The sequence below is a fragment of the Hyaena hyaena genome, unplaced genomic scaffold (assembly GCF_003009895.1).
Source record: "Hyaena hyaena isolate Hyena2069 unplaced genomic scaffold, ASM300989v1 scaffold_441, whole genome shotgun sequence".
Lineage (NCBI taxonomy): Eukaryota > Metazoa > Chordata > Mammalia > Carnivora > Hyaenidae > Hyaena > Hyaena hyaena.
In genome coordinates this window covers 590,061-615,203 of record NW_024081074.1, presented here as the reverse complement: position 1 = coordinate 615,203, position 25,143 = coordinate 590,061, and the positions used below count along the sequence as shown (strand labels likewise).

Genomic DNA, 25,143 nt, shown 5'->3' with positions numbered 1-25,143 from the left:
ATGCTTGCTTTGAGTTTAGTTCACTCTTCTGTTTCTGATTTCTATAAAGCTATTTTATAGTATACAGCTATTTAAATTATTATACAACTAATTTTTTTAAGTAGGCTCCATGCCCATCCTGGGCCTTGAACTCAAGACCCCAACACCAAGATTCCTGTGCTTTGTTGACTGAGCCAGCCAAGTGCCCCTACAGTGAAATAACTACAGTGAAAACTATACAACTGTGTACAACTGTAAATTTCCTTTGAGCACTGCTTGAGCTACATCCATAAATTTTGGTGTGTTGTGTTTTTATTTCATTCATCTCAGTCCTTCCCTAATTCCCTTGTTTTCTTCTTTGACTCAGTGGTTCTTTAGGAGAATGTTGCTTAATTTCCATGTATTTGTAAATTTCCTAAATTTCTTTCTATTATTGATTTGTGGTTTTATTCTATTGTGATCAGAGAGTACGCTTTCTTTTTTTAAATGTTTATTTATTTTTGAGAGAGAGCGAGAGAGAGAGAAAGAGAGAGAGATAATGAGCAAGGGAGGGGCAGAGAGAGAGAAACACACACACACACACACACACACACACACACACACACACAGAATCCGAAGCAGGCTCCAGGCTCTGAGCTATCAGCACAGAGCCTGACATGGGGGTTGAACCCATGAACCGTGAGATCATGACCTGAGCAGAAGTCAAGAGTCAGAAGCTTAACTGACTGAGCCACTCAGGACACCTCTGGATTGACTCTTTCATTACTATAAAAGGTCCTTTTTTGCTCTTGTAACAATTTTTGTCTTAAAGTCTATTTTGTCTGATGTTAGCTACTCCAGTTCTCTTTTAGTTGCTATTTGCCTGATATATCTTTTCTATGCTTTTACTTTGAAACTACTTGTGTGTTTGTCTAAAGTGAATCTCTTATAGAAATCATGTAGGTAGATTTTTTTTTGTTTTTTTTTTTTTTGGTAGATTGTTTTTTTTAATCCATTTACTAACTTCTGACTTAATTGAAAAGTTAAATTCATTTACATGTAATGTAATTATTTTACATTTATAATTTACTATTTATTTATGTATACCTTATGTCATTTTTGTTTCTCAGTTCCTACACTCTTGCCTTCTTTTGTGTTAAATTATTTTCTTATGCTGTTGTCTTTAAATCAGATGGGAAAAATAGGCTTACAAACAAAAAATACATTTATACTATCTTTTATTTTTATCTATATAGTTACTTTTACTATGTCAAGGTTAAATATACTTTGTTGCTGTTTATTTCTTCATGTGGATTCAAATTATTGTCTAGTGTCTTTTAATTTCATCCTGGAGGACTCTTTTAGTATTTCTTTTCAACTACATAATTTCTATTTGGTCTCATTTTATATATTTTCTATGTCATTATTGATATTCTCCACTTGGTGAGATACCACTCTCATACTTTAGTTTGTTTAGACATGGTTTTCTTTAGTTCTTTGGACATAATTAAAATAGTTGATTTAAAGTCCATCTAATAAGTCTAATATTTGGGCTTCCTCATGGACAGTTTCTGTTGATTGCTCCTTTTTTCTGTGTAAGGGTAATACTTTTTTGTTTCTTTGTATGTCTCAAAATGTTTTGCTGAGAACTGGACATTTCATATAATATGTGGCAATTCTGAAATCAGATTCTCCCTCAATCCCCAGTTTGTTGTTGCTACTCGTAGTTTGTTTGGTTAAGTGACTCTTCAGATCTAATTCTGTAAAGTCTGTATTTCTGTTATTCGCAACCACTGAAGTCTCTGCTTGGTTAGTTTAAGAGATATTTTTTAAATGTTTTTATTTATTTTTGAGACAGAGAGAGACAGAGCCTGAGTGCGGAAGGGGCAGAGAGAGAGGGAGACACAGAATCTGAAGCAGGTTCCAGGCTCCAAGCTGTCAGCAAAAGAGCCCAATGCAGGGCCTGAACCCAAGAACTGTGAGATCATGAGCCGAAGCTGGATGCCCAATTGACTGAGCCACCCGAGCGCCCCTCTGCTTGGTTAGTTTAATGGCCAGCTAAGATTGGACAAAGATTTCCTTGTATGTCTGTCACCAATAAAGGCCTTTGCCCAGGGCACTAAGTGTATGTTACAGCACACCTTAAACATTCAACCAGGCAGTTTACAACTCTGCCTTAGCCTTCACTTCCAGAGCCTGAAGGTGGGTCAGAAGTGAGAAGTTAGGGCCTTCTTGGGTCTTCTCTAAGCATGCACATAGTCCTGTGCTGTGTATCACCTTCTAGATTCCCAGGACTATTTTGGTTCTTTTCAAAGCCCCTAAGGACATATCATTCCTTAATTTTTCCTCTAAAAAAATTTTTTTATGTTTATTTATTTTTGAGAGACAGGTGGGGGGAGGAGCAGAGAGAAAGGGAGACACAATTTGAAGCAGGCTTCAGGCTCTGTGAGCAGACAGCACAGAGCCCAATGCAGGGCTTGAACCCACGAACTGTGAGATCATGACTTGAGCTGAAGTCAGATGCTTAACTGACTGAGGCACCCAGGCACCCTTTTAGTTTTTTCTTTTAAGCTTTTTGACTAGTTTACTGTTGCCCCCACTGTTGCCTATGGCAACGACAACTATGATACCATAGGCAGCTACGACAGTAATACTTTAGAAAAATACTCCCCAAGAGAGGCTTTTAGCATTGTGTGTGTGTGAGTGAGGTCACATAAGGACAAGACTTTCAAATGGAGTCTTCCAGGGAGTGAAAAAGGAGCTTCAGCCCTGTCTGCTTCTTCATTACTGGGAACGTGGGCTTCAATGGAGTTAGGGTGTAGGGGTCAGAGGCTAGGGTAAGTTAAAACGTCACAATGCTCACTGTTCCTACCAAGATTTGACTGTTTTCCTTGATGAAGTGCCCTGGGTTACTGCAAACCTTTGGTTAATTTACAGAGCTCTGAAAAAGTAGATCCTGGCAATTTTTGCTAATTTTTTCACTGTTTTTATGGAGGGACAACATTTCAACAGTTCTCACTCTGCCATTTATGCCAAAATCACTCTTACAATGTTTATGCAACTTTGTCCACTAGAGCCAGAGTGCTGGCTGGAGACACCAGCAGGGCTCCCACACCTACCTCTGCAACACAAGCTGCAGAATTGGGGGTAGGGCAGGGCACAAGGCTGTGCACAGATTTGGGATTTGAGCTCAGCCAGACTCTAATTGCCTTTCTCAATTTCTAGCCCCTGGTACTTCCTCTTACAGTAAATATTTGTTGAATTGATCAGTGCTAGGTCACCTTGGACTTGAATTTTATTTACAAATTATGATGTACAAAACACTTGTGGTTATAGCCTCCTTCCCAAGTCTATCTGCAAGTGTGGACACCACAAATAAATACTGTCTCCTTAGATGGAACTCCAGCTCTGGGGAAGATCTGGGTTTCAGAATTCAGGATTTCCCTATGGGAGGGTCTGAGTGGGACTGCTACAAGGGACCTAGACCCTAGGACACAGACTTCAAGGTGCTATAACAAAACTTTTTTTTTTTTTTTTTTTTTTTACAAATAGTTTATTGTCAAATTAGTTTCCACATAACACCCAGTGCTCATCCCCACAAGTGTCCTCCTCCATGCCCATCCCTCCTCCCCCCCACATCCATCAGTCCTCAGTTTTTGTCAGCATTCAAGAGTCTCTCATGGTTTGTCTCTCTCCCTTTCCCCCACCGTTTCCGCCCTTCTTCTCCCCCTTGGTCCTCTGTTAAATTCCTCCTAATCCTCCTATATGTGCACACATATGATATTTGTCCTTCTCTGCCTGACTTATTTCGCTCAGCATAATACCCTCAAGGTCCATCCATGTTGCTACACATGGCCAGATTTCATTGTTTCTCATTGCCATGTAGTATTCCATCGTTTAGATTAACCACATCTTCTTGATCCATTCATCTGTTGATGGACACTTAGGCTCTTTCCATGTTTTAGCTATTGTGGAGAGTGCTGCTATGAACATTGGGGTACATGTGCTCCTATGCCTCAGCATTTCTGTATCCCTTGGGTAAATTCCTAGCAGTGCTATTGCTGGGTCATAGGGGAGTTCTATTGTTAGTTTCCTGAGGAACCTCCACACTGTTTTCCAGAGGGGCTGTACCAGTTTACATTCCCACCAACAGTGTAGGAGGGTGCCTAACAAAACTTTCTAATAAGGTTTCCTAAGCATTCAGCTATCCCCATCAGAGAGTAGGAGGTGATCTTTGCTGTACCTGTTGGCTCCCCCAAGCTCGGCACCTCTATGCCCTTTTACCTTTAAAAAATATTTGTTGAATTGATCAGTGCCTGGTCCTTTTGGGATTGACCTGTATTTACAAGTTACATCGCACGCAATGTTTGCAGTCATCTGGCTGTGTCTCTGAGCTGCCCCCCAGTGTGGTTAATGAGTTTGGATTTGCTGGATGAGGTATGTTTCTCGGAATGTGGGCCTGGCATCTGAGCACCAGTGGATCCCCTCCAAAGTTTTCCCTCCACCCCAGAGTCGGAGGACCCGCGCCCTGCTGTTCAGAATGATAGCTACTGTTTCTTTGGAAGGCAGAGGCAGATACTGCTCGTGCTTTCTGACCTGACTAGAAAGGTGTTTCAGGAAAATGGAATCAGTGTTAAAGATCTCCAGGAGTGCTATGGGTCCTTATTTCACTGCTGACCACGGGGCCTGCTCCTCCAGCAGTGGCCACAGTTCTGACGCTGACCTTGGGTGTTTGCACTTGGATCCCAATAACCCTGCTGATCTCTTTAGGTAAAAATGCATGGGAATCATGCCTTCCTGTCTTCTGTCACATTCTGCTGTTTCTGCTTTTCCTGGCAAGTTAGGGGGTAACCTTTTTTCTGAGCTTTCACAGAGAGAAAGCTTTTGGGAGCTTGGCAATTGGTCCTCTTGTGGGAGCTTGGCAATTTGTTGGTCAGATCCAGGGAACGGAGGCGGCCCTGACTGGGGGTTTAGGGGACATTTGTGGGGCAGGCTCTCAGGGAAGAAACAGGCTTCTTCCAGGATTTCTAAAGCAGATCAGCCCCATATTGCCCTCCTCAGCCGGTGGGCCATCATCAGCATGTCAGGGGGCTAAGGGTTCCCTCTCAGGCTCCCAGCAGCCTGGGATGGGCCTCCAAGCATCTTGCCTTGCCACTATGGACCTCACCTTAGTGCTGCTTGGGATCTTCCCAGCGAGTCCCCTCCCCAGTCTGGACCCAACCCTACCAGCCTCAGCTTTCACTGTGCTGCCCCCGCTACAAGAACAATATCCTTTCTATTTGGAGTTGACTCTGCTGCCCTTTGGAGATCGCAGTGTGTAACGTGAGCTCCTGTCCAGAGGGGGTGGGGGAGAGAGGCGCCCCCTGCACGCCGGCCTGTCCCGTAGCTGGCTGTCGTGGTGTCTGGCCGGAGGTGGCTGCCCGCCACCCTGCGGCTCCCGGCCCCGCGGCTGCGCCCCGAGGCTGCGGTGGTCTCCGGGCGGTCCGGTCGGAGCAGGGCCGCCCCGCGACGGGAGGAGGAGGTCCGCGCCATGGCAGCCCGGCTCGGCGCGCTCGCCGCGTCGGGGCTGTACCGGCGGCGCCAGCACCGGCAGAGCCCGCCGCCCGCAGCGCCCGGGTAGGTGGCCAGGGCCGGGGCGGGGTTGGCGGGGACAATGGCCGGAAAGCTGCGGCTGCCGGCCTTTCCCCGGACACCGCTTGGCCCTTCCGACGGCAGGAGCCCGGCAGCCCAGGGCGTAGGGACGGCGCCTGGGTTGGCGATAAAATTGGGGGGAGGGCGCGATTAATCTCGTGGATTTGATTTCGTCTGTGATCACCTTTCCTGGGCAGGGCGCGGAAAATGGGGTGTTAGGGTTAAATTGTCCTAAGGAGCGCCCACACCTGCTTTCAGACTGGGGTCGTTTTGTTGCCACTTTACAGATGAACCAACTGAGGTCAAGGAGCCTGCTGGACTTCACCCATCCCAAAATGGCTAAGCTGCGATTCACAGCCGGTTTGGACTGACTCCAGAGCCTCAGCTGCTTTATCTCAGGGAGAATTGCCAGTGTAGACACTGAAAGCCTCCTTTGGGCAGGCAGGGCTGCCTGTGGCGCTCAGGATGGACCCCCAGGGCATCTCAGAGGATGAGTTAACCCTGGGAAGGTCCGAGGGGGCAAGTAGATGGTGGTGGAACCAGTATGTGGGTTTAGGGGGCTGGGGCTGGGCCCCAGGGGCCACCTGGGTGGAAACTTCTGGTAGAAAGTTGGGGAGAGAGCGAAGACGACTGTGAACTTGGGGTCATTGTCAGGAATGTGCAGGTGCGATGGCAGAGGAGGAGGTGGGGGAGGAGCAGGACCCTGAGGTTGGGAGGAGGGGGTGAGGAGTGGTGGAAGAGAGGGAAGCAGCAGTCACAGAGGTAGGGGGACCCAAGGACCCAGGGAAGAAAGGAGGTCCAGGGGCTAATGCTACACTGCCTGCTCTGAGCTTCCTGTGTTCCCATAGTCAGGGCCGTCCTCCTGAGGGGTAATTAGGACTGAACCACCAAAGATGTCTGGGGCTAAGGACAGAGCAGGGGGCGGTGCACCGGGTAGGGGAGGGGACATAGCTGCAGACGGGCCCCTATTGCTCAGGCGGAGTTCAGACCCCTTGGACACCGGGACGGGGACCGGACAAGCATTGCTTGGGTGGGGCACCTGAGGCTCAGGATGCTAGAAAGCTCACCAGAGCGTGGCCTTTGACTTGGGTGGAGTGAGATGTGGTGCAGGGGCTGGTGGGTCAGAGGCCCTACTGGAGAGAGATTCCAGAGTATAGATGCAGCACAAGAACAAGGCCTGTGTGAGGAGGGCACGTGGGTGTGATCACAGAAACCAGGCCTCGGGAAAGTCCCACGCAGACAGGCACATATGTTTATTTGCAACCTGTCTTTATTTTCCTATGGACTTCTGGCTCATGCCCTTTCTCGGTCCTGTGATCAGCGTGACAGTTTTATTTTTATTTTTTAAATGTTTATTTATTTTCGAGAGAGAGAGAGAGAGAGAGAGACAAAGTGTTAGTGGGGTAGGGCAGAGAGAGGGGGACACACAGAATTGGAAGCAGGCTCCAGGCTCTGAGCTGTCAGCACAGAGCCCAACACGGGGCTCGATCCCACAAACCGTGAGATCATGACCTGAGCTGAAGTCAGATGCTTACCCGACTGGGCCACCCAGGCACCCTGGGGTGACAGTTTTTAAAGAGCACCCACTTAAGAGTAAATGACTTGCTTAAGAGTAAATGAAGCTGCTAAAGCAGAGAGGGACTGCTGGGGCTCTGGGAAGAGCCACGTAACCTCCCGCAGGCTCCAGACCTATCGGGAATACGTTTCTGGTGGGGGAAATGCATCGTGTGTGGCAGCCTAAGGCGGCATTTAATTTTCCAGCCTTCCCAAGGCTGAGTGTGGAGCTGGCTCTGTGTAAACGCCCGTTTCCTGCGTGCAGCCAGGTGACTCCAGCTGCTGGCTTCTGACTGGACTTGTGGGCGAGTGGCCGGGAGGAGGCCCAGGCTGTGCCGGGGCAGCTTCCTCTTGAGCTTCTGACGTCCTGTCGCGGTGGGATCCCCCTTCTCTCCCTGCACCTGCGGCAGGGCCTGGGCACAGAGCAGGTGCTCCGTGAGGGTCTGTTGGATGAAGGCGGGGAAGAATGCTACTTAGGGAGCAGTTATGGGCTGTGTCACCTCACTGAGCCCTCCCAACCACCCCCGGAGGTTGCTGTTGCTAGCCCATTTTACAGATGGGGAAGCCCAGGCTCAGAGAGTGCTTTGTTGCAGAACATGTAGCCAGGGAGCACCTGAGCCGGGATGCAGCCTGGGGTGCCTGGCCATAGAGCACACGTATTGGACTGACTACTGCTTGGGCTGACGTGGCCTCGGTGACACTGACTCATTCTCCTCCCAGGCCCTCACTCTGTCTTTCTAGGCTCAGATGGGTGGGAGGCTGGAGTGGAGTAAGGTCTAGGGTTGTTAAAAAACCAGAGTTTTGAATGGCTGTGCCTAGATAATGCTGCCAGGAGAGAACATGGTCTAATCCTGTGTGAGTGTCAGCAGGTTATTCACCCTCCCTCTGTACTTCAGTTACCTTGTCTGGAGCCAGCAACCTGTCCTCATAAGAAGTTGGCACAGAGAGGGCTCTCCCCATCCCAGGCTAATAGTCATTGTAAGGCACGGTGACATCTTGTCACTCATGACATCTTGCACAGACTCACGAATTGGCTTGCGTTGGGCTGTCAAGATTGCAAGTGTTTTGGGGTGCTGGGAAGGGCTGGAGAAGAGGTACACGGTGCTGTATACAGCACGTGGCTCCTGGCCGTGCCCTCAGCAGGCTGAGTGGTGGTGTCTGGCTGGGGCAGGAGGGTGGTGTCTCCTTGGAGGGTAACTGGGCTGACTTTGTGCTCCCCGTTCTTGGCTGGAATGTGTGAAGGAGGACATGGAATGCCCGCATCCCCCACCCTTTGCCCTCTTGCAGGGAGCCCAGGCGGGCTGCAGGCCTTCTCCAGGACTGGGTGCGGGGGAGGTGCTCTGGAAGCCTCCCAGAGTCGCTGGGAAACAACAGCTCTCTTTATCCAGCACTTAGCCTGCCCGGCCCTGCGCTCAACAAGCCGTATGCCCTGGGTTCTCCACTGCGCCTGTTACTCTGGCACACCTCTTTGCAGATGGGGAAATGAGGCCCAGAGAAGCCGGCGCCCTTTTCCAGCTCCCCCAGCTGGTGTCTGGGGCCATGAGGATTCCAGCATGGAGGGGGGATTCCAGAGCCCCCTCCTGGGTCCTTGCGTCCTGCAGGGGACAGCTGGCATTTCTCTGATGGTGACATGGTTCGGCTATTGGGCCATTTGCACATCTGCTCATTCCTCTGTCTTAGGCCAGTGTTGTCTGTGGTCCTGAGCAGGTTGGCCTGGGGATGTGGTCACAGGAGTGCTCTGGGGGTGCTACTGCCCCCAAGACTTGGGCTGGGACAGCCAGTGGGTGTGACAGGTAGGTGGTCACCCCTCACATCCCACCTTCCTGTGCCAAGGCTTGTGCAAGGTATATTCGTAGGGGACAGATGGTAAAATCCTCGGCCTGAGGCCCCCAAGATGCAGCCAGGGAACTAGACATAGCCCGGTTAAAGACCAGCCACCCTCTGGCTATGGGACTGTGTGAAGATGAACAGGGAGGTGGGTTGTGGCCAGCCGCCAGGGGTGGTGTCTGTTAGGGTCCTGGTCAGAACGTAGTCACAGTGAAACGAATGGCAGAGGAGAGTTTAACAGAAGACAGGGCGGGATGGTTGAAGGCTGGTAAAGTGGTCTAGTGGCAGGCGGCTGGGGGCAGGAGTTGGATCCCTGGAGGCCAGAGGCAAGGGGCTTTGAGAGGCGCTGGGGTCGTGTAGGCGCTCACTGGGTTGCGGCCCAGGGCTCTGCATTTAAGCAGCAATCCCAAAGCCTGGGGCTGGGCTCGAATCCTTGCTTTGGCTTCATCTTCTGGGTCCTCTGGGGGAATTCCAGAGCCAGAGTCACAGGATTTCCTGTTGATTTCTCACTTCTCCAAGGTCTTGTGCACAGCCCGCAGTTGGAACTTCCCTCCCCCGCCCCACCACCTTGGGCGTGTGTCGTGGGAAGATGAAGCGGCTAGGTTCGCAGTGTTTTCCAGTGGGAGAAGGGGCCCGTGTTGATGAAGTCCAGCCTAGCCCTCCATGGGCTTAGGCAGTCGGTCCCCTGACTTCTGGCCCACCTCCTGGAGTCCTCAGGGGGTTGGGCAGGATGCATGGCGTGTGCTGGGGGCTGGTGGCTGCTGTAGGAAGACCCTCTCTTGCACCCCTGCCCGACTCTTCCTGCCCCTGTGGCCAGTACGTGACAAGGTGGCTTTGGTGCCCCAGACACAGCCAAGGGCCGGCTAAGTCATAGGATCCAGTACGCCTGGCAAGGCTTATGGAAGAGTCCTCCGGCCCTGCCCCTGCTCTGTGCGTTCTCCAAGCTGAGTAGCTGCTAGCAGTCCCCGTTAGACCCACGGTTCACAGCCCGCACCCCCCGGCGGGCAGAGCCCTCCCCGGCCTCCTGGGCTCATCCTGTTTGGGGAGCCCTCCTCCCTATGATCCGTAGCTCAATGTCCCCGAAACAGCGTCACTCACGTGAGAATTCTCATAATACTGTGTCAGCAAGACAGGGGTGGGCGTCATACCCCGGAGGCAGGACAGGCTGGAAGGATGTCCGCAAGAGCATTGAGCTTGTGTCTGGCCACCCGCTGTGCATACCTGACTTTGCCAGCTGGTTGTCTCTGTCCTTGCTGGGCCCACCCATCCTGCGTTGGCCAGATGTCCAGGCAGCCACCACCAATCTGTCAGAGTTCACACTTGAGACAAAACCTGTTTGCTACCCTTATAGCAAAAGTCACTGGCATCCAGGTGTCAGAAAGGCGTAGAGGCTGTCAGTCTGGCACAGCTCCTCCTGGCCACGCCCCAGGGCCCCTCAGCACACAGTTTGGATTCCACTCCTTCCAGAAGGAGGCAAGCCTGACACTTACAGCAGGGAAACCCTCGCGGATGAGGACATCTGCTCCTCAGCCTGTTCCTATCCCAAGCATTCACATTCTCCCTTTCTCCATGGTGGGGTGGTTATATGTTTTTTGGGGCAGGTGATCTGCAACTAACTCCTGGTGTGGAGGAAAGAGCCATTATGGTCCCACCAATCTGGGTTCGTATCTGGACTATCATCTGCTGTGTGAGCTTGGGCAAGTTACTTAACCTCTCTGAACCTTAGGTCTCCATCTGGAGGGGAGGGATGCCTCAGGGATTAAATAAGTGGCATAAAGAGCCGCTGATGTGAGCCTGGGTGAAGTTCTACACCCGAGAGACTCTGGTTCCCTGAGAAGAGGCCACAGGAGGCACGATGGGGAGCCGAGGTGCGCACGGACACCTGGCCTAGCAGGTGAAGCCTGAGCAGCCTGGAAGCCCGGCGGAGACGTTGGCTACCACGCTCTGCCCTTCGTGCGGGCTTCCTGTGGGCCGGGCGTGGGCTCACCTAACTGGCCCCTCTCCCTCTTACGGACTTGCGGTGGCTGGGAGTCCGGGCTCCGAGAGGACGTACAGCCCAGGCCCCCGTGACAGCGTCTGTTTTGAGCCCTTGCCGCCCTGACCAGCGTGTGTGTGGTCACGTCTGATTCTACGTGGGAGTCCGTGGGGGCGGCCGGGCATGGTGGAAAGACTGGGGGCTTCGGAGGGTGGTCTTGGGAAGGACACTGGTGTCCCAGGCCTCGGCCTGTCCACCTGTAGGACAGGGGTGCCACCTTAGCCTCGTCGGGCTGCCGTCCGGGAGCGCGCGTTGCCCCGCGTGCGCTGGCACTTAGTGTGCGCACGAGACATGGCGGCTCCGGCACATGTTCCGGCGGCGCGCGGGCGGCGGTGCGGACCGCTGTGGTGCCGGCGGCTGTGCGGGCGGCTGTGGTGCGGGCGGCTGTGCGGGCGGCTGTGGTGCGGACCGCTGTGGTGCCGGCGGCTGTGCGGGCGGCTGTGGTGCGGGCGGCTGTGGTGAGGGCGACTGTGGTGAGGGCGGCTGTGCGGGCGCTGTGGTGCGGGCGGCTGTGGTGCGGGTGGCTGTGCGGGCGGCTGTGGTGAGGGCGGCTGTGCGGGCGGCTGTGGTGAGGGCGGCTGTGGTGCGGGCGGCTGTGGTGAGGGCGGCTGTGGTGCGGGTGGCTGTGCGGACGGCTATGGTGAGGGCGGCTGTGCGGGCGGCTGTGGTGAGGGCGGCTGTGGTGCGGGCGGCTGTGGTGAGGGCAGCTGTGGTGAGGGCGGCTGTGCGGGAGCTGTGGTGAGGGCGGCTGTGCGGGCGGCTGTGGTGAGGGCGGCTGTGCTGGCGCTGTGCGGGCAGCCATGCGGGTGCTGTGTGGGCGGCTGGGCCGGCCGAATGCTGCCGGGCCCCCACAGCGCCAGCTCGCCGCCCTCTGCCAAGGACAGCGGCTTTCCTCACCCGGGAAGGCGCAGGACCCCGGGCTTGCAGGTCTCGGCCCCTCCCCAGTGCTGACCTTCCCCTTCCCTCTCCGGCTTCCAGCAACATGTCCAACGCCCTGGCCAATGCGGTTTGCCAACGCTGCCAGGCCCGCTTCGCCCCTGCCGAGCGGATCGTTAACAGCAACGGAGAGCTGTACCACGAGCACTGCTTCGTGTGCGCCCAGTGCTTCCGGCCCTTCCCCGAGGGGCTCTTCTACGAGGTGAGGATGCCCCCGGGTCCCTGCGCTGGACGGCCTTCTTCGAGCCTGAGCCCCGGAGCAGCTCAGAGGCTGCCTTCTGGGAGCCTGTGCCCAGCCCTGGTCCTGTCCAATCGTGCCTGGCCTTGAGCTTGCCCCACTGTGGGCACATCCCAACCCCCTCCACCCCCCACCCCGGTGGCTGTGGGTGCTGAGGGAGGGTCACCACTCACCCAGCCTCCTCTGGGTACGCTCTGGGAGGCCATGGCATGCAAACACCCTGCCCTGCGGGCACATACCCTCCTTTGGGATCAGATCCAAACACGATCAATGTATGACATATCAGATAGTACTCAGTGCTCTGGTTATAAAGAATCTTGGGGTAAGGAGGGCGGGTGGTGAGGGAAGGTCATGTTTCAGCAGACCTGAATGAGGTAAAGGAGCTGTGCACACATCTGTAGGAAGAGCACTCATCAGAGAGCTCAGCAAGTGCAAAGGCCCTGAGGTCAGAGTATGCAGCGTATTTGGGGCACAGGAGGAGGCAGCCTATCTGACGTCTAAAAAGGACCACTATCCTTGCTGTGCTGAGGAGAGACTAATTGGGGGCAGGGACATGAAGCTACAGAACAGGTAGGACCAGAAGTTGAATTATTGAAAGAGTCCAGATCAAGTGAAAAGATCTAGACTGGGCCACACTGGCTCTTAAAGGACATTGTTTATATTTTCAATAATCTTGCAAGGTAGTGGATAAATGCAACTTTTTCAAAAAATGTTTATTTATTTACTTTGAGAGAGGGAGAGCATGCACCCATGAGCAGGGGAAGGGCAGAGAGAGAGAGGAAAAGACAGAATCCCAAGCAGGCTCTGCACTGTCAGCACAGAGCCTGACACAGGGCTCAAACTCATGAACCGTGAGATCATGACATGAGCCAAAATCAAGAGTCAGACTCTTAACTGACTGAGCCATCCAGGCGCCCCTAAACACAACTCTTAGTAAAAATTAAATTATTGGGGCACCTGGGTGGCTCAGTCGGTTAAGCATCCAACTTTGGTTCAGGTCATGATCTCATGGTTCGTGGGTTCAAGGCCTGCGTCGGGTTCTGTGCTGACAGCTCAGAGCCTGGAGCCTGTTTTGGATTCTGTGACCTCTCTCTCTGACCACCCTCCCCCTCTCCGCTCATGCTTTGTCTTTGTCTCAAAAATAAATACAACATTTAAAGAAACTAAGAAAATTAAATTATATACATGTACAGGAGATAAAATTTTATTAAAAACAAAGGTAACACATACTCAGAACTCACCACTTCCTAGTTATTTTATTACATGTTACTGTCACCTGTGCCTTTGAGGTTATTTGTCTACTGATCTTGCTGGTGGAAAGAGTCCCGCGATGCTACTGCGCATGTGTTAACTGCACACTGATCTCATGTTGGTAGCTTGACATTTGTCCATGATGGAAATATTTACACCATAGAAACGGGCAAACTCTGCAGACCAGACCCCATCTCCCAAAGGGCTGGTTGGTAAACATGTACCCCAGGTGGTTGCAGTGGAGGTGGGGACCAGGGGCCAGAGGCTGCAGAGACGTCAAAGGTACAGCTGACTGGACTGGCAGGGGAAGGGGTTCAAGAGCGCCTCTGGCGGTGGGGGAGGAGCTGTTCCTCGTGGCGCCTTCCAGTCTCCTGGGAAAGGCTGGCCCACTGTAGAGGCAGTGGGAGGGAGGCAGAGCTCCGAGAGCAGTGGCCATGTGTCTAGAACAGAGCCTGGCACACAGTAGGCACTCAGGAAATATTTGTTGCTGAATGAATTTTACGCCTGCCGCCTCTACAAGCCACTGGCTAGGGCTATATCCAGTCACAGCTTAGTAAGAAACTCATTTCAGAAAAGAAGGCAAACCAGATTAAAAAAAAAAAATGAAATTGCCAAGGGAGGAGAAAGCAGAGACAGGGTCTGGCCACATTTGGGGCCAGAGCTGGGCTGTCATTGCTGAGGCAGACGGGGGCAATGGCTGGTGGCTCCTGCTGGCTGCAGGACTTAGGGTGCCCCTCAGGCCCCATGTTTTCCTGTGTCTCTCCTGCTGTGTCTCCTCTCTGGGTCTCTTGTGGCCTCTGGGGGAAATGGACTTCTCACACAGAGAAAACATGCAGGAAATAGGGCCAAGTGACATTTATAAATCAGACTTGATCCCAGCCCTCGGCTCCCTCCCAGGACCAAGGTCTTGTGGAAACAGCAGCAGCCCTTTGAGGACCAGCCTTGCCCAGTTCCCAGCTTCTGTGCCACCCCTCACTTACCCTCCGCCCTGCCCTGTTGAATGCGCCAGTTCCCTCCATCTCCAGGCCTTGCCCCTGCTGCTCCCTCCATCCAGAATGCCCTCCTTTCAGCACCCCCACCCCTGCGGGTCTTTCAGCTCCTTACCATCTCCTCCAGGAAGCCTCCTCCTCCACCCCCACCCTGCTTCCTGTGGTGGTAGCAATTGCACAAGTCAGGATGCTTGTCCAGCCTGCCCAAGGGTGGGTCCTGACCCAACAGAGACCGGCCAGCTTGGGGAGAATGATGGGGTTTGCTTGAACTTTCCCTGCTGGCCCATTTGCAGTTCGAAGGCCGGAAGTACTGCGAACACGACTTCCAGATGCTCTTTGCTCCATGCTGTGGCTCCTGCGGTAAGAGGGGTGCAGCACACCTGGGTGGGGCAGGTGGACCTGAGCACAGGTGCTCCTCCCTGACCGCCCTGCACCCTGCCTCCATGAGCGTTAGTTGTCTGCAGGCATCGCCTTTCCAGGCTCTGGGAGGGAAGCTGGGGACCAGCCAGTCTCAGGGGAGCACGACATCCATCAGGCATAGGCAGGGCTTGGGAGGGGGCTGCGGAGTGGGGGTGAGGCGCATGCCTGCCCTGGCAAGCAGGGACCCATCTCTTCCAGGTGAGTTTATCATCGGCCGCGTCATCAAGGCCATGAACAACAACTGGCACCCTGGGTGCTTCCGCTGCGAGCTGTGCGACATCGAGCTGGCTGACCTGGGCTTCGTGAAGAACGCGGGCAGGTGAGGCGGGCCAGCCCAGACACCACTCACCACCTGCCCCAGGTGGTGTGGCCTGTGCCCGTGTGCTGTGTCCCCTGGTTTACAGGGGCGGGCTGGGGCTGGGGCTGGAGAGAGTAGGGGGCGACGAGGCAGGGCCTGCCCAGGCCTGGGGGTGCTTCCGGAGCAGCCGACAATAGGCAGAAAGGAGGAAGGTGGTGGAAGCAGGAGCCATCACATGCAGTGGCTGGGTGAGGAGCTTTGGGCTGTCACTGCTGCCTGGCTAGCCCATGCCGCTGACCCCGAATGTCTACCTCCTTCTGTGTACTCAGGGCTGAATGTCGCTGGAGAGAAATCACACAACCACGGGGCCCAAATTTACTCTTACATTCAGATTTCTTGACTTGGGAGATCAAGTTCCCACCTTCCAGGAAGCCTGGCTCTGTTCTCCCCCAGCTGTCTCTGCACCCTCCCGAGGGGGAGGGGAAGGGGGAGGCTCCCCCCTCTCCCTGCACCTGTGCATCTCCTATCTCAGCTCCCCTCCCTGTCCTGGCTCCTCCCCCCTCAGTCTCCCAAGGGGCTGTGGGCTTCAGTCTTCGCTTTCCCCCAGAGCTGTCCTCCAGCTCTAGCCGGCCCCTGCTGGCCCCTCCCGCTGCCCCCTCCCACTGCCCCCCACGCCCCCCACTGTCCATCTGGCCAGGCCTCTCAGCAGGCTCCCTCAGCATCTCCTCCCTGCTGGAATGCCTCCCCTCTGGGTCCGGGACCTGTGTCTCATGCCTTCCTTCTGCCTCATGGCTGCGCCGCTCCCTCTACTCTTCTGACTTCCCTCCTCCCACCGGCCTCTCCATGGCGCCTCTTTTGAGGCTCGGCGCATGGCCCTCGTGTCTGTCCAAAGCCCCAGAGCCGCGAATGGCATGCAGTGCTGGACAACTGAGATCCACACCGCAGCGCCCCTGTCCCTCACATTCTCAGCTGCCCACGCACCAACCTCTTGGTGTCCGCCAAGTCTCCCAAATGCAACAGGCCCCTCCAAACGCTGGTGTCTCCTCCCCGTGCACCCACCCCAGCTGTCTCTGACTCCCCCACCCTCTCCTGCCTGAGTACCTGTCCCCCTCCGTCCTCTGCCGCCGCTCGCTCTGGGGCCACCTGTAGTGATGTCCCCTGTTTGCGGCCCCTGTTCCCAATGTTGGTGTCTGCAGAGCACTTAGCAGGAGTGTCACGGGGGTCCCCTGCTGATCCGGGGTCCTCGCCCACCAGGTGTGGGCCCGAGCGCGTCCTCTCTCTGAGCTACAGTGCACACTGAGCCCTGTGCCGCAGGACGGGCTGGGGAGGCCCGGAGAGGCTGGGCATGCTCAGGGAAGTAAAGCACTGCTGTAAAGGAAGTGTGGCCCCCATGCAGACCCTCCAGGCCGGGCCAGAGCCTCAGCATCCACGTGGGCCAGGCCTGCGGGGGTTTCAGAACCAGGGGCAGAGAAGCGCGTGCTGCCTGGCCACTCCTGCCTTCACTTCCGCTTTGCCACCCTGGGGTCGAAGGGAGGAGGCATTCCGGAAGGGACTTTTGTTGACCCAGCACAGTGACCTTCAGAATCTTAAAGGACGCTGATGTTTACGTGTGGCACAAATAGGGACCCGCAAGGGTGGTAGGGGCCGTGCTCTGGAGGAAACGGCTCCCAGGCTGGCCCACTGAGGCCAGTGGAGCCCCTTGGGGGGAGCAGGGCTAAGGACACACCTGTTGGTCTGGGTTAGTGGGAGCAAGGGTCACGTGCCAGGTGCCGGCTCCCTGCTGGTGGTGTCCTCGAGCTGTGACTGTACCCATGCTGTGTGCTGGCCCAGGACCCAAATGGGACCGGGCAGCTGCCCAGAGGTTCTGGGATCGCCAGGCCACGTGCAGGTCTGCATGCGGGTCACAGCGGGAGGGGTCAGGAGCCTGGCACTGTGCTGCTGGCCCCACAGGCCACATTTGTTGGATCCTGCCTGGTGGCCAGCCTGAAATGTACTCACAACACTCAGTTATGAGTTAACAGTCCCTGTCCCCTAAACGTAGAGATCACCTGGCAAAGGTGACACCCAGGGAACTCAAAGCACCATGTGCTTCAAAGGAAACATCTACCCACCCCTCCTTCCCCCTCCCCCAGGAGTCCTGCACCCCCTTCTCCTGAGTCGCTCACAGCTGCCTTCTGGGCTCTCTGTAGAGTTTTGCTGCTGTTTCTTGTGGGAGGGAGGCTGGGAGTCTAGCCAACAGCCCTTGGGAAAGAAGGATGCTCATGGTCCAAGAGCTGTTCCTCCGGCCTCCTCGCCACGGGCTGAAGTCATTGAGCGTCTAGTAACTTAGGTGAGTAGGCTCAACATGGCCTCGGCCATAGGGGTGGCCCACTGGTCCTGCTGGGGTTTGCATGTCAGGTAAGACAGAACTGGTGCTGGGTGCCGAGTTTCCCCCTTGGGGAGAGCGGCAGCGACCCGCTAGGGAGCAGGTGGACCTCTCCTTCACGAGTCTGGGTGGCTTGCGCCCTGATGCAGGGGTCCCCCTGAGGACAGACTGGACTGGGCCCAGGCGCGGCGTCCTGGGGCTCACAGCTCTGACCTGGCACTCAGGGAGCTCTCGTTGGTTTTCCCCTCAAAGCTGGGGGGTGGCCCGGAGAGCCTTTTGCCACAGATCAAGTTACACAGGGCATCCCGGAACTTCTCGGCCACGAAGAAGTACATGACCGGGTCGAGTGCCCCGTTGAGGCTGGTGAGGCAGGAGGTGATGCGGTTTCCAAGGGCCAGGATGCGCTGGGCAGCGCAGGAGGTGCCACTGCCATGGGAGTGCAGCACGTAGACTGAGCGGTGCACGTGGTAGGGCACGAAGCAGACCAGGAAGATGGCCAGCACCATGGCGATCATGCGGACCGCCTTGTTCTTGAGGCGCTTCTCCACGCGCGGGCCCTGCCGCAGGCTGCGGATGATCAGCAGGTAGCAGGTGACGGTGGTGACAAACGGGAAGGTGAAGGCCACAGCCAGGGACACGAAGGCGTGGTGGGAGGCCTTCTCCCGATACAGCTGCAGGCAGACGACTGTGTGGTTGGTCTGCACGGTCTGTGGGCTCACCAGCAGCGGGGCCATGGCCACGGCCACCACCACCCAGAGGAAGGCACAGGCCAGGTGTGCGTAGAGGGGCCTGCGGAGCTTGAGGGACTTGACGGGGTGCACGATGGCCAGGAAGCGGTCAGCGCTGATGCAGGTGAGGAAGTAGATGCTGGCGTACATGTTGAGGTAGAAGAGGAAGCCGGTGAGGCGGCACGGGATTTCCCCGAACGGCCAGTGGTTCCCAGAGAAGTGGTAGACGAGGCGGGTGGGCAGGACCAGCACACAGGACAAGTCGGCCACGGCCAGGTGCATCAAGAAGACGTTGGCAGGGGTACCTGACTTGTGGTCCCATATGAAAAGCCACAGGGCCAGGGCGTTGCCAACAAAAGCCAGGATGAAGTCCAGGAGGTAGAAGGAGGCGAAGAGGACGTTCTCGAGCGGCGTCTCCTGGCCACATTGCTGTGCGGTGGCCAGGGAGGAGTTGGCGGTCACACCCGGGGAGGCCACCTCCAGGCCATTCATGCTTCAGCCGGAAGCAGAGCTGGGGGACGAGCCTGGAGGGGGCAAGCAGACAGGTTCCAGAGCCTGGGCCCTCGAAGCGTCTTAGCTCAGCCCTGCCCTGGGGACTACGAAGGGCACCCCTGTGTCCGCCCGGGGGCGGGTGGTGTCAGAGGATTTCTGAAGCTCAGCGAAAAGCAAGAAGGAAGCCAGGGCCGGAGCTTGCCGAGCTGCTGCTGGGGCTGCCTCCCCGCTGCCCACCCGTGTCCTCACAGGGCACGTGAGAGCCTGGACCCAGGGCCGTGGATCCTGGAAATCCACTCTCAGACCAGGGTGTGGGCTCAACACCGCAGGGAGACTGGACAGCGAATCCCACCTGTTGGGGGCCCTGGGACGGAGGGAGGGGCCCCACAGTTTCCTCTGTGATTCCCAGGGGTGATTCCTGAGTGGCCCGGGGTCATGCATGGGAACCTTGAGCTCACTCCCAGTGGGTAGGTGGGTAGATCTCCTATTTCTTTTTTTTTTTCTTTTAACTTTTTTTTATTTATTTTGAGACAGACAGACAGACAGACAGACACAGGGTTCAAACCCACAAGCCATGAGATCATGACCTGAGCCAAAACCAAGAGTCGGATGCTTAAGTGTCAAGCCCCCCAGGCACCCCCAGGTCACCTGTTTCTGAGAGCCTGCTGCCTGGGCCTGGCCAGTTCCTCTTCAGCCCCACCCTTGCCGGGTGAACCCTGCTCACCCCAAGTCCTGGGACCCTTCCTGGCCATCTCGTGGCACTTCTCACGACTAGTGCCAAGTGTGTCGTTGCCTTATGCTTCTCCATGCTGGCCCCTGACCACAACTGCCCTAGCACCAGCCGCCCAGGAGGGCCCCACCAGGGATTCAGTGATGGGCAGTTCTGGGAGGTCAGAGGCCTGCTCTCTGCCAGCCCCGAAGGTGCCGTCCAGGCCTGCATCCCAAGGTCTCTCAAGCTTTCTGGACTCTGCCTACCAGATCCATTTTGGACATCCTCACGGGTGGAGGCCTGTAGTTTGGAAAGCCTGCCTAGGCCTGGGGGCATGGGGGTGGGGCATCTTACCTCCTGGAGTAGTTTAACAAGCAGGAGGCTGATTCTCTACTAGGACAGCCCTGCCGTTGGCCAGCTATGTCTGGTGACCCCGTTCTGGGTGGGCCCTCTGGCTCCGTGGACAGTACGGACTCCTGAGCTGATCTGGACCAACTCAAGGGATCCAAAAGGGAGAGGAAGCCCCCAAATAGCCTGCCTCCCTCACTAGCCCTGGGAGTGGGGGTGTGGGCAGAAGGGGGCAGGATAGCCAGGGGAGAGCAACTTTGGAATTTCAGCCTCGCAGCCCCTTGCCTGCACTGCAGCGTCTGGGGCTCCCCAGGAAACCCTGCTCCTGACACCCGCACTCGGGCAGGAGAGAGGACACATCCCCGCAGGCCGTGGCCATGGCAGGGCCAGGGCACTACCCTGGGTGAGCCCGGCAGTGTGAGCTGGATGGAGCAGGCCTCCCGGCCTCAACTCCCTCTCCTGATGGCCCTGGTAAGAGCTCTGGCAGGGACTGAGCTGAAGAGGGGGCGTCCCTCAGGAGGTGCCCTGGCAGCTCTGTTGGCACGGCAGCCCCCCAAGGAGGATGTGGCTGGCTGCCACCCTGGGAGTGGATGGAGAGCAGAGCATGTGGGGAGAGCCCGGCGTGCTCTCCTTCAGCAGACGGAGCAGGGCAGGGGTCCAGACTGTGGGTATGCTGGGCCTCCAGCTGGGCCGCGGCTGGATGCTCCCCTTCCTGCTTCATCCACCACCACGGTGGTCCTGCAGCCGCCCCCACCCCCCAACACGCACAGAGGGGTGCAGGCCTACTGGCTGGGCAGGAGAGAGCCACGGGCAACGCGGTGAGGGGCAGAGAGCATCTGGCCAGTCACCATTCTCGAGTAAAGGGGGTGCTCTCCCAGTAACATCACAGGCTAGTCATTGAAGGGGTCCAGGGAGGCCCCCTTGTCCACCTGACCTCTCCTGGCTCTAGAGCAGGTCGGGATGCCCACAGTCCAGCACAGATGTTGTTTTCCTGCTGTGTCCAGGTGCCTGTGACCCGAAGGGTTGTTGCCGGGGAAGCCCTGGCTGGGGAGGGGACGGTCAGGCAGGGCACCGGTGCTGTGTCCCCTCTGCTCTGAGCTGCCCCTCACACCTGGACCCTGGCCCTCCCTGAGGGCTACTCACAGGTACCGACTACCCGCTCTGCCAGTCCAAGGAGGCAGGAGTCTGTGGCCCCTTTTATATGTTAGGGATTAAGAAGTCAAGGCTTAAAGTGGGCTAGCTTGCCCAAGGTCATCTGGCGAGGGATAGCGGCCCCAGGGTTGGAAGTCGCATCAGAGGCACCCAGCACCTCCCGGAACACTGCCTGCCTCTGGGGGCATCGGAGCCGGGACTGTGGCCCCAGGGCTCACACTAGAATTCTCCCCCAGGCCTCGTGGCACCTCCTTGGGGTCTGGCCCCGGGACCGCAGATGTAATTTTCGGCATCTAGTGCAAAGTGAAAATGTGGGGCTGCTTGTCCAGAAAGTAGGGGTGCAGGGTGGTGAGGGCGGAGCGTTACAGATGGGGGGCCTGCCCGGCTGCACGGGCTGCTGCTGGCCTGCTGTGGCACCCGGCGGGCACATCAGCACCTGGCTTTCTGCGCCCCGCCCAGTGCCCTTGGCTCCCACCACTGCTGAAGGTGCCACGTGCACAGTGCCCTTTCCGGGCTCTAAGCTCAATTTTCAAGTGCTTTTAGGCTTGTTTCTGGTTTGTTGGGGTTTCTTGACCTCTCCTGTTTTAGGGAGTTTTGATCCTGATTTTTGCAGTGTGGTCTGCAATGGGCCCCTGCGACCCTAGACATTGTAGGCCTGGACCTGGCTCGCTAGCTCCATATAGTGCTGCTCAGGACAAAGTGGTGTGGGCACCTAGAGTGCAGGTGTGGACAGTGTGTGTCTGGGGCTCTGGGGCTGTGGGGCAAGCCTTGGGCCTCCGTGGAGGGGAGCAGTGGGCAGAGGCCCCAGGGGCCGAGGCCGTGGCAGGCGGGCGCAACGGTGTCCTGGCATGGGCTGGCACCTCCGTCTTCTGGTTCCTGCCCGTGGTGCCATGGTGGCCCAGTGGTGGAGAGCATGGGTGCAGAGTGTGGCTGCCTGTCAGAGCAGCCGCGGGACTGTGCACGAGGCGCTCACCCTCCGTACATCCCCCACATTGGAACAGGAGCGCCGCCCACTGGGGCCGCTGCCATCAGAGCAGGACAGCTTTCTTTATCAGAGACACAGGGGGTCCCTGCCCTCGCTCTGGGGGCCTCTGCTTGGCCCCTGGGCCGCCTGCCTGCCTGCCCCAGCCGGGCCCTGGTCCTTACCTCTCACTGCCGGGTCCAGGCGCAGGGACAGGAGGGCTGCGGGGTGGCGGGTGGGCTGTGGCCAGGGGGCAGCGGTGCGGGCGGTGGGCTCCGTGCAGCTGCGGAGGGAGGCCGGCTATTTAAGGAGAGCAGAGAGGCCGCAGCGTCCGTGGACGTGAAAGGCCGCTTCATTCCCGAGGGGGGCCTTGTGTGGTGGGCCACTCCTACGGCCGCCTCTGCTGCCCCTGGGCCGTGAATATTCCAGTGTGTCCCAGCCCGCGTGCCCCCCCCCAAAACGCCCGCCCCCCGGCCCGGCCACTGAGCGTCACAGAGACCGAGTGTGTGACTGTGTTCGGAGCCGTGGAGTGGGCGCGGGCTGGGCGGGGTGGGGGGACTGGCTGGCACTGACAGACAAGAGGACGTTTCAGCACAGGATCATTTCCTACCGATGGGGGGCAGGGAGGGGCTGGCCACCATGGCAACGGGCCTGGGCTCCCGCGCCTGCCCTGGTGACAGTGGAGGGGGTCCTGTGAATGGAGAGGGTGGGAGCCTGAGGAGGCTTGTTTGGTCGAATGAGAGGGGAGTCTTTCAGGACACTTGCTATAGGGTCCTTGTGTCTTGCCCCGTATAATTAGGCTCCGTTCGGACGTGCGGAATAAATCATGGCCTTTATCCTGAGCGGGGCACAGCTGCAGCTGCCTCATAATAGAGTGCTGTCTGTGCCCGTGGGGACACTCTCAACCAGCGAGGCCTACCCTCTACCTGTGCAGGCGCCTCCTCTGGACAGAGGGTCTGTGAACAGGGTCACCGCTGCCCAAGGCCTGCGGGCCCCTGAGTGTCCCCTGGGGGTGGCTGGAGCCCGGAGTGGGGGGTGGCTTGCATGTGGGGCTGGCTGCTCCTGACACAGAGCTGGCGAAGCCTGTGTCTCCCTGTCTTTCCCCAGATCACACATCTGGTGATGAGGGAACCCAGATGACACATCTGTATCATGCCTCATCTCAAAAGACTTCTATTTTTTAGTTAAAACCTTAAAAAATGTCCATAGCTATCACTGGGAAGTAACTGCCATTTGTTTTCTGCACAACTCTATGCAGGTGGGGTTGTTGCCTATTTTACAGATGAAGAAACTAAGGCTCAGAGATGAAGTAACTTGCCAAGAAGCAGCAGAGCCAGGATTTGAGCCCAAGCATGAGTCACTGAAAATCTTATGATTTGTGTGTGTTTTGGTTCTTGTTTTTCTTTTCTTTCTTTAAAAAAAAAAAAAGTTTATCTTGAGAGAGAGAGACAGAGAGAATGCAGTGGGGGAGGGGCAGAGAGAGAGAGAGAGAGAGAGAAACCAAGCAGACTCCAGGCGGTCAGTGCAGAACCCAGTGCAGGCTTGAACCCATGAGCCGTGAGACCATGACCTGAACCGCAATCGAAAGCTGGGTGCTTACCCACCTGAGCCACCCAGGCGCCCCTTCTGGTTTTTCTATTGCGCCTTGATGCTAGAATTCCTAGGCCCCATCTTCATTCTGCCTATAAAACATTCTGCGGATTGCCTTTGGATCTTGTGGGGCCAGCTTTCCCCACCTGGGGGACCTGGTGGAGCACCAGGCCCCCCAGTTGGGTCTCGGCTGGGAGCCCGTGGGACGTGCAGGTGTGCGGCTCCTCCCCGGCGCTGCCCTGCGTGGAGGACTGACTCAGGTGAGTGTGTCTGACCGCCTGGCCCAGGCTGGGTATTTTGGTTGTTGGGCGATTGCTGACAGTAGCTGTAAAGGCATCGATCGTTGCAACAGAATTCTGGGGGATTGTGCCAATTTCTATAGCTTTGAAACAAAAGTTATTCCACATGGCTTGAGAGTTGTCCTTTTTTTTTTTTAAATAATGTTTTATTTATTTTTGAGAGTGAAAGAGAGAGACAGTGTGAGCAGGGGAGGGTCAGATAGAGAGGGAGATACAGAATCTGAAGCAGGCTGCAGGCTCTGAGCTGTCAGCACAGAGCCCGACACGGGGCTCGAACCCATGAACCATGAGATCATGGCCTGAGCCGAAGTCGGATGTTTAACTGACTGAGCCACCCAGGTGCCCCTTGAGTGTTGTCCTAATGCCAAGGTCAGTCATCAGAATGGGGCGTGGGGGTCACGGGAGTAATGCTGGGTCTGTGATAGAGATCCAAGCAGGCGGAGGGCACTGTGTGGACGGGGGAGCCCTTCTGCTCGGATTGGCTGTGCCAGGGGGTCAGGGGTCTGGGTGAGTGGGGTGGAGAAGGGGGTCTGGGGACATAAGGGGCACTGAGGCAAAGCCTCAGTTGGGGAGATGAAAACTGCAGCCACAGGCCATATCTGTGTCCCGTGGGCAGCAGGCGCCCTGGCTAGGGGACAGGCTCCCAGGCCTGGCCTAGCTGCATTGTCATGGGAGGTGATGCCCTCTGTCCCTCCCTTCCCGTCTCTTACAATCATTCATTCACTCATGCACCAGAGACTCGGCCTGAGCCGCTACCCTGTGTGGGGCACAGCCTGAAGCCAGTTAGCGGCTTAACAAGTGGCCTACTGGGCACTTATTTGGGCCCCTTGCCCTTCACACCCTTTGGGGAGAAAAGACACAAATAAGGCAAATGGACGGCAGCGTTATGCAGCAGGGGGTCCAGACCCAGAGGGGGTGGCAGGTGTTGAGGTCAAGGGCGTGGACACTGAACTGTAGTCCCTGGCATCTAGGATCTGCCCATCACACCTGGTTGGGGGACCCTGAGTCTGAGAGTTCATCTCTCAACCAGGTTCTTCCATCTGCCTATAAGAGGCCGATGGTGGGAATCAGGCTCCTGTGGAGGCTGGTGAGGGGTGGAGAGGCCCCCTGTGCTGGGGTGCCTGGGAAGGGAGGGTGGGAGGGCCCGGATGCATCAGGAACATGGGTGGCAGATGGGGGTGGGAGTCATGGATGGAGGCCTTTGTACGCCTTTGTGGGGACCCTGAATCTAAATTCCTTCCACCTTTGAGGCACAAAGACACATAAACCATGTTGATTTCCCTTCAGTAGAGACCACAGCTGTTCCCCAAGGCAGGGAGCGGCATCAGAAATTACTCTGCGGTCTTCACAAAAAAGACTCTG

General features: G+C 56.3%; 2 protein-coding genes across 4 annotated transcripts in view; one reads left to right on the top strand and one right to left on the bottom strand.

The window, feature by feature from the left end:
* The window catches only part of LIMS2 (LIM zinc finger domain containing 2), a 41,989-nt gene that overhangs the window by 11,226 nt on the left and 5,620 nt on the right, over positions 1-25,143 (top strand). For 2 of the 3 annotated variants that reach the window (XM_039253221.1, XM_039253219.1), the window contains exons 2-4: positions 11,984-12,143; positions 14,713-14,779; positions 15,038-15,158. In XM_039253221.1, the coding sequence (XP_039109152.1) occupies positions 11,988-12,143; positions 14,713-14,779; positions 15,038-15,158 (344 nt within the window). In that variant the 5' untranslated portion in view covers positions 11,984-11,987. Of the gene's footprint in view, positions 1-654; positions 754-11,983; positions 12,144-14,712; positions 14,780-15,037; positions 15,159-25,143 lie in introns of those variants that run through there. The other variant, XM_039253220.1, reaches the window with a different exon arrangement.
* Positions 13,371-23,143, bottom strand: GPR17 (G protein-coupled receptor 17). The gene is made up of 2 exons (XM_039253222.1): positions 22,078-23,143; positions 13,371-18,754 (listed from the first exon to the last, which is right to left on the bottom strand). Exon 2 carries the CDS (start codon positions 18,720-18,722, stop codon positions 17,703-17,705), a length of 1,020 nt encoding a protein of 339 aa, XP_039109153.1. The 5' UTR covers positions 18,723-18,754; positions 22,078-23,143; the 3' UTR covers positions 13,371-17,702.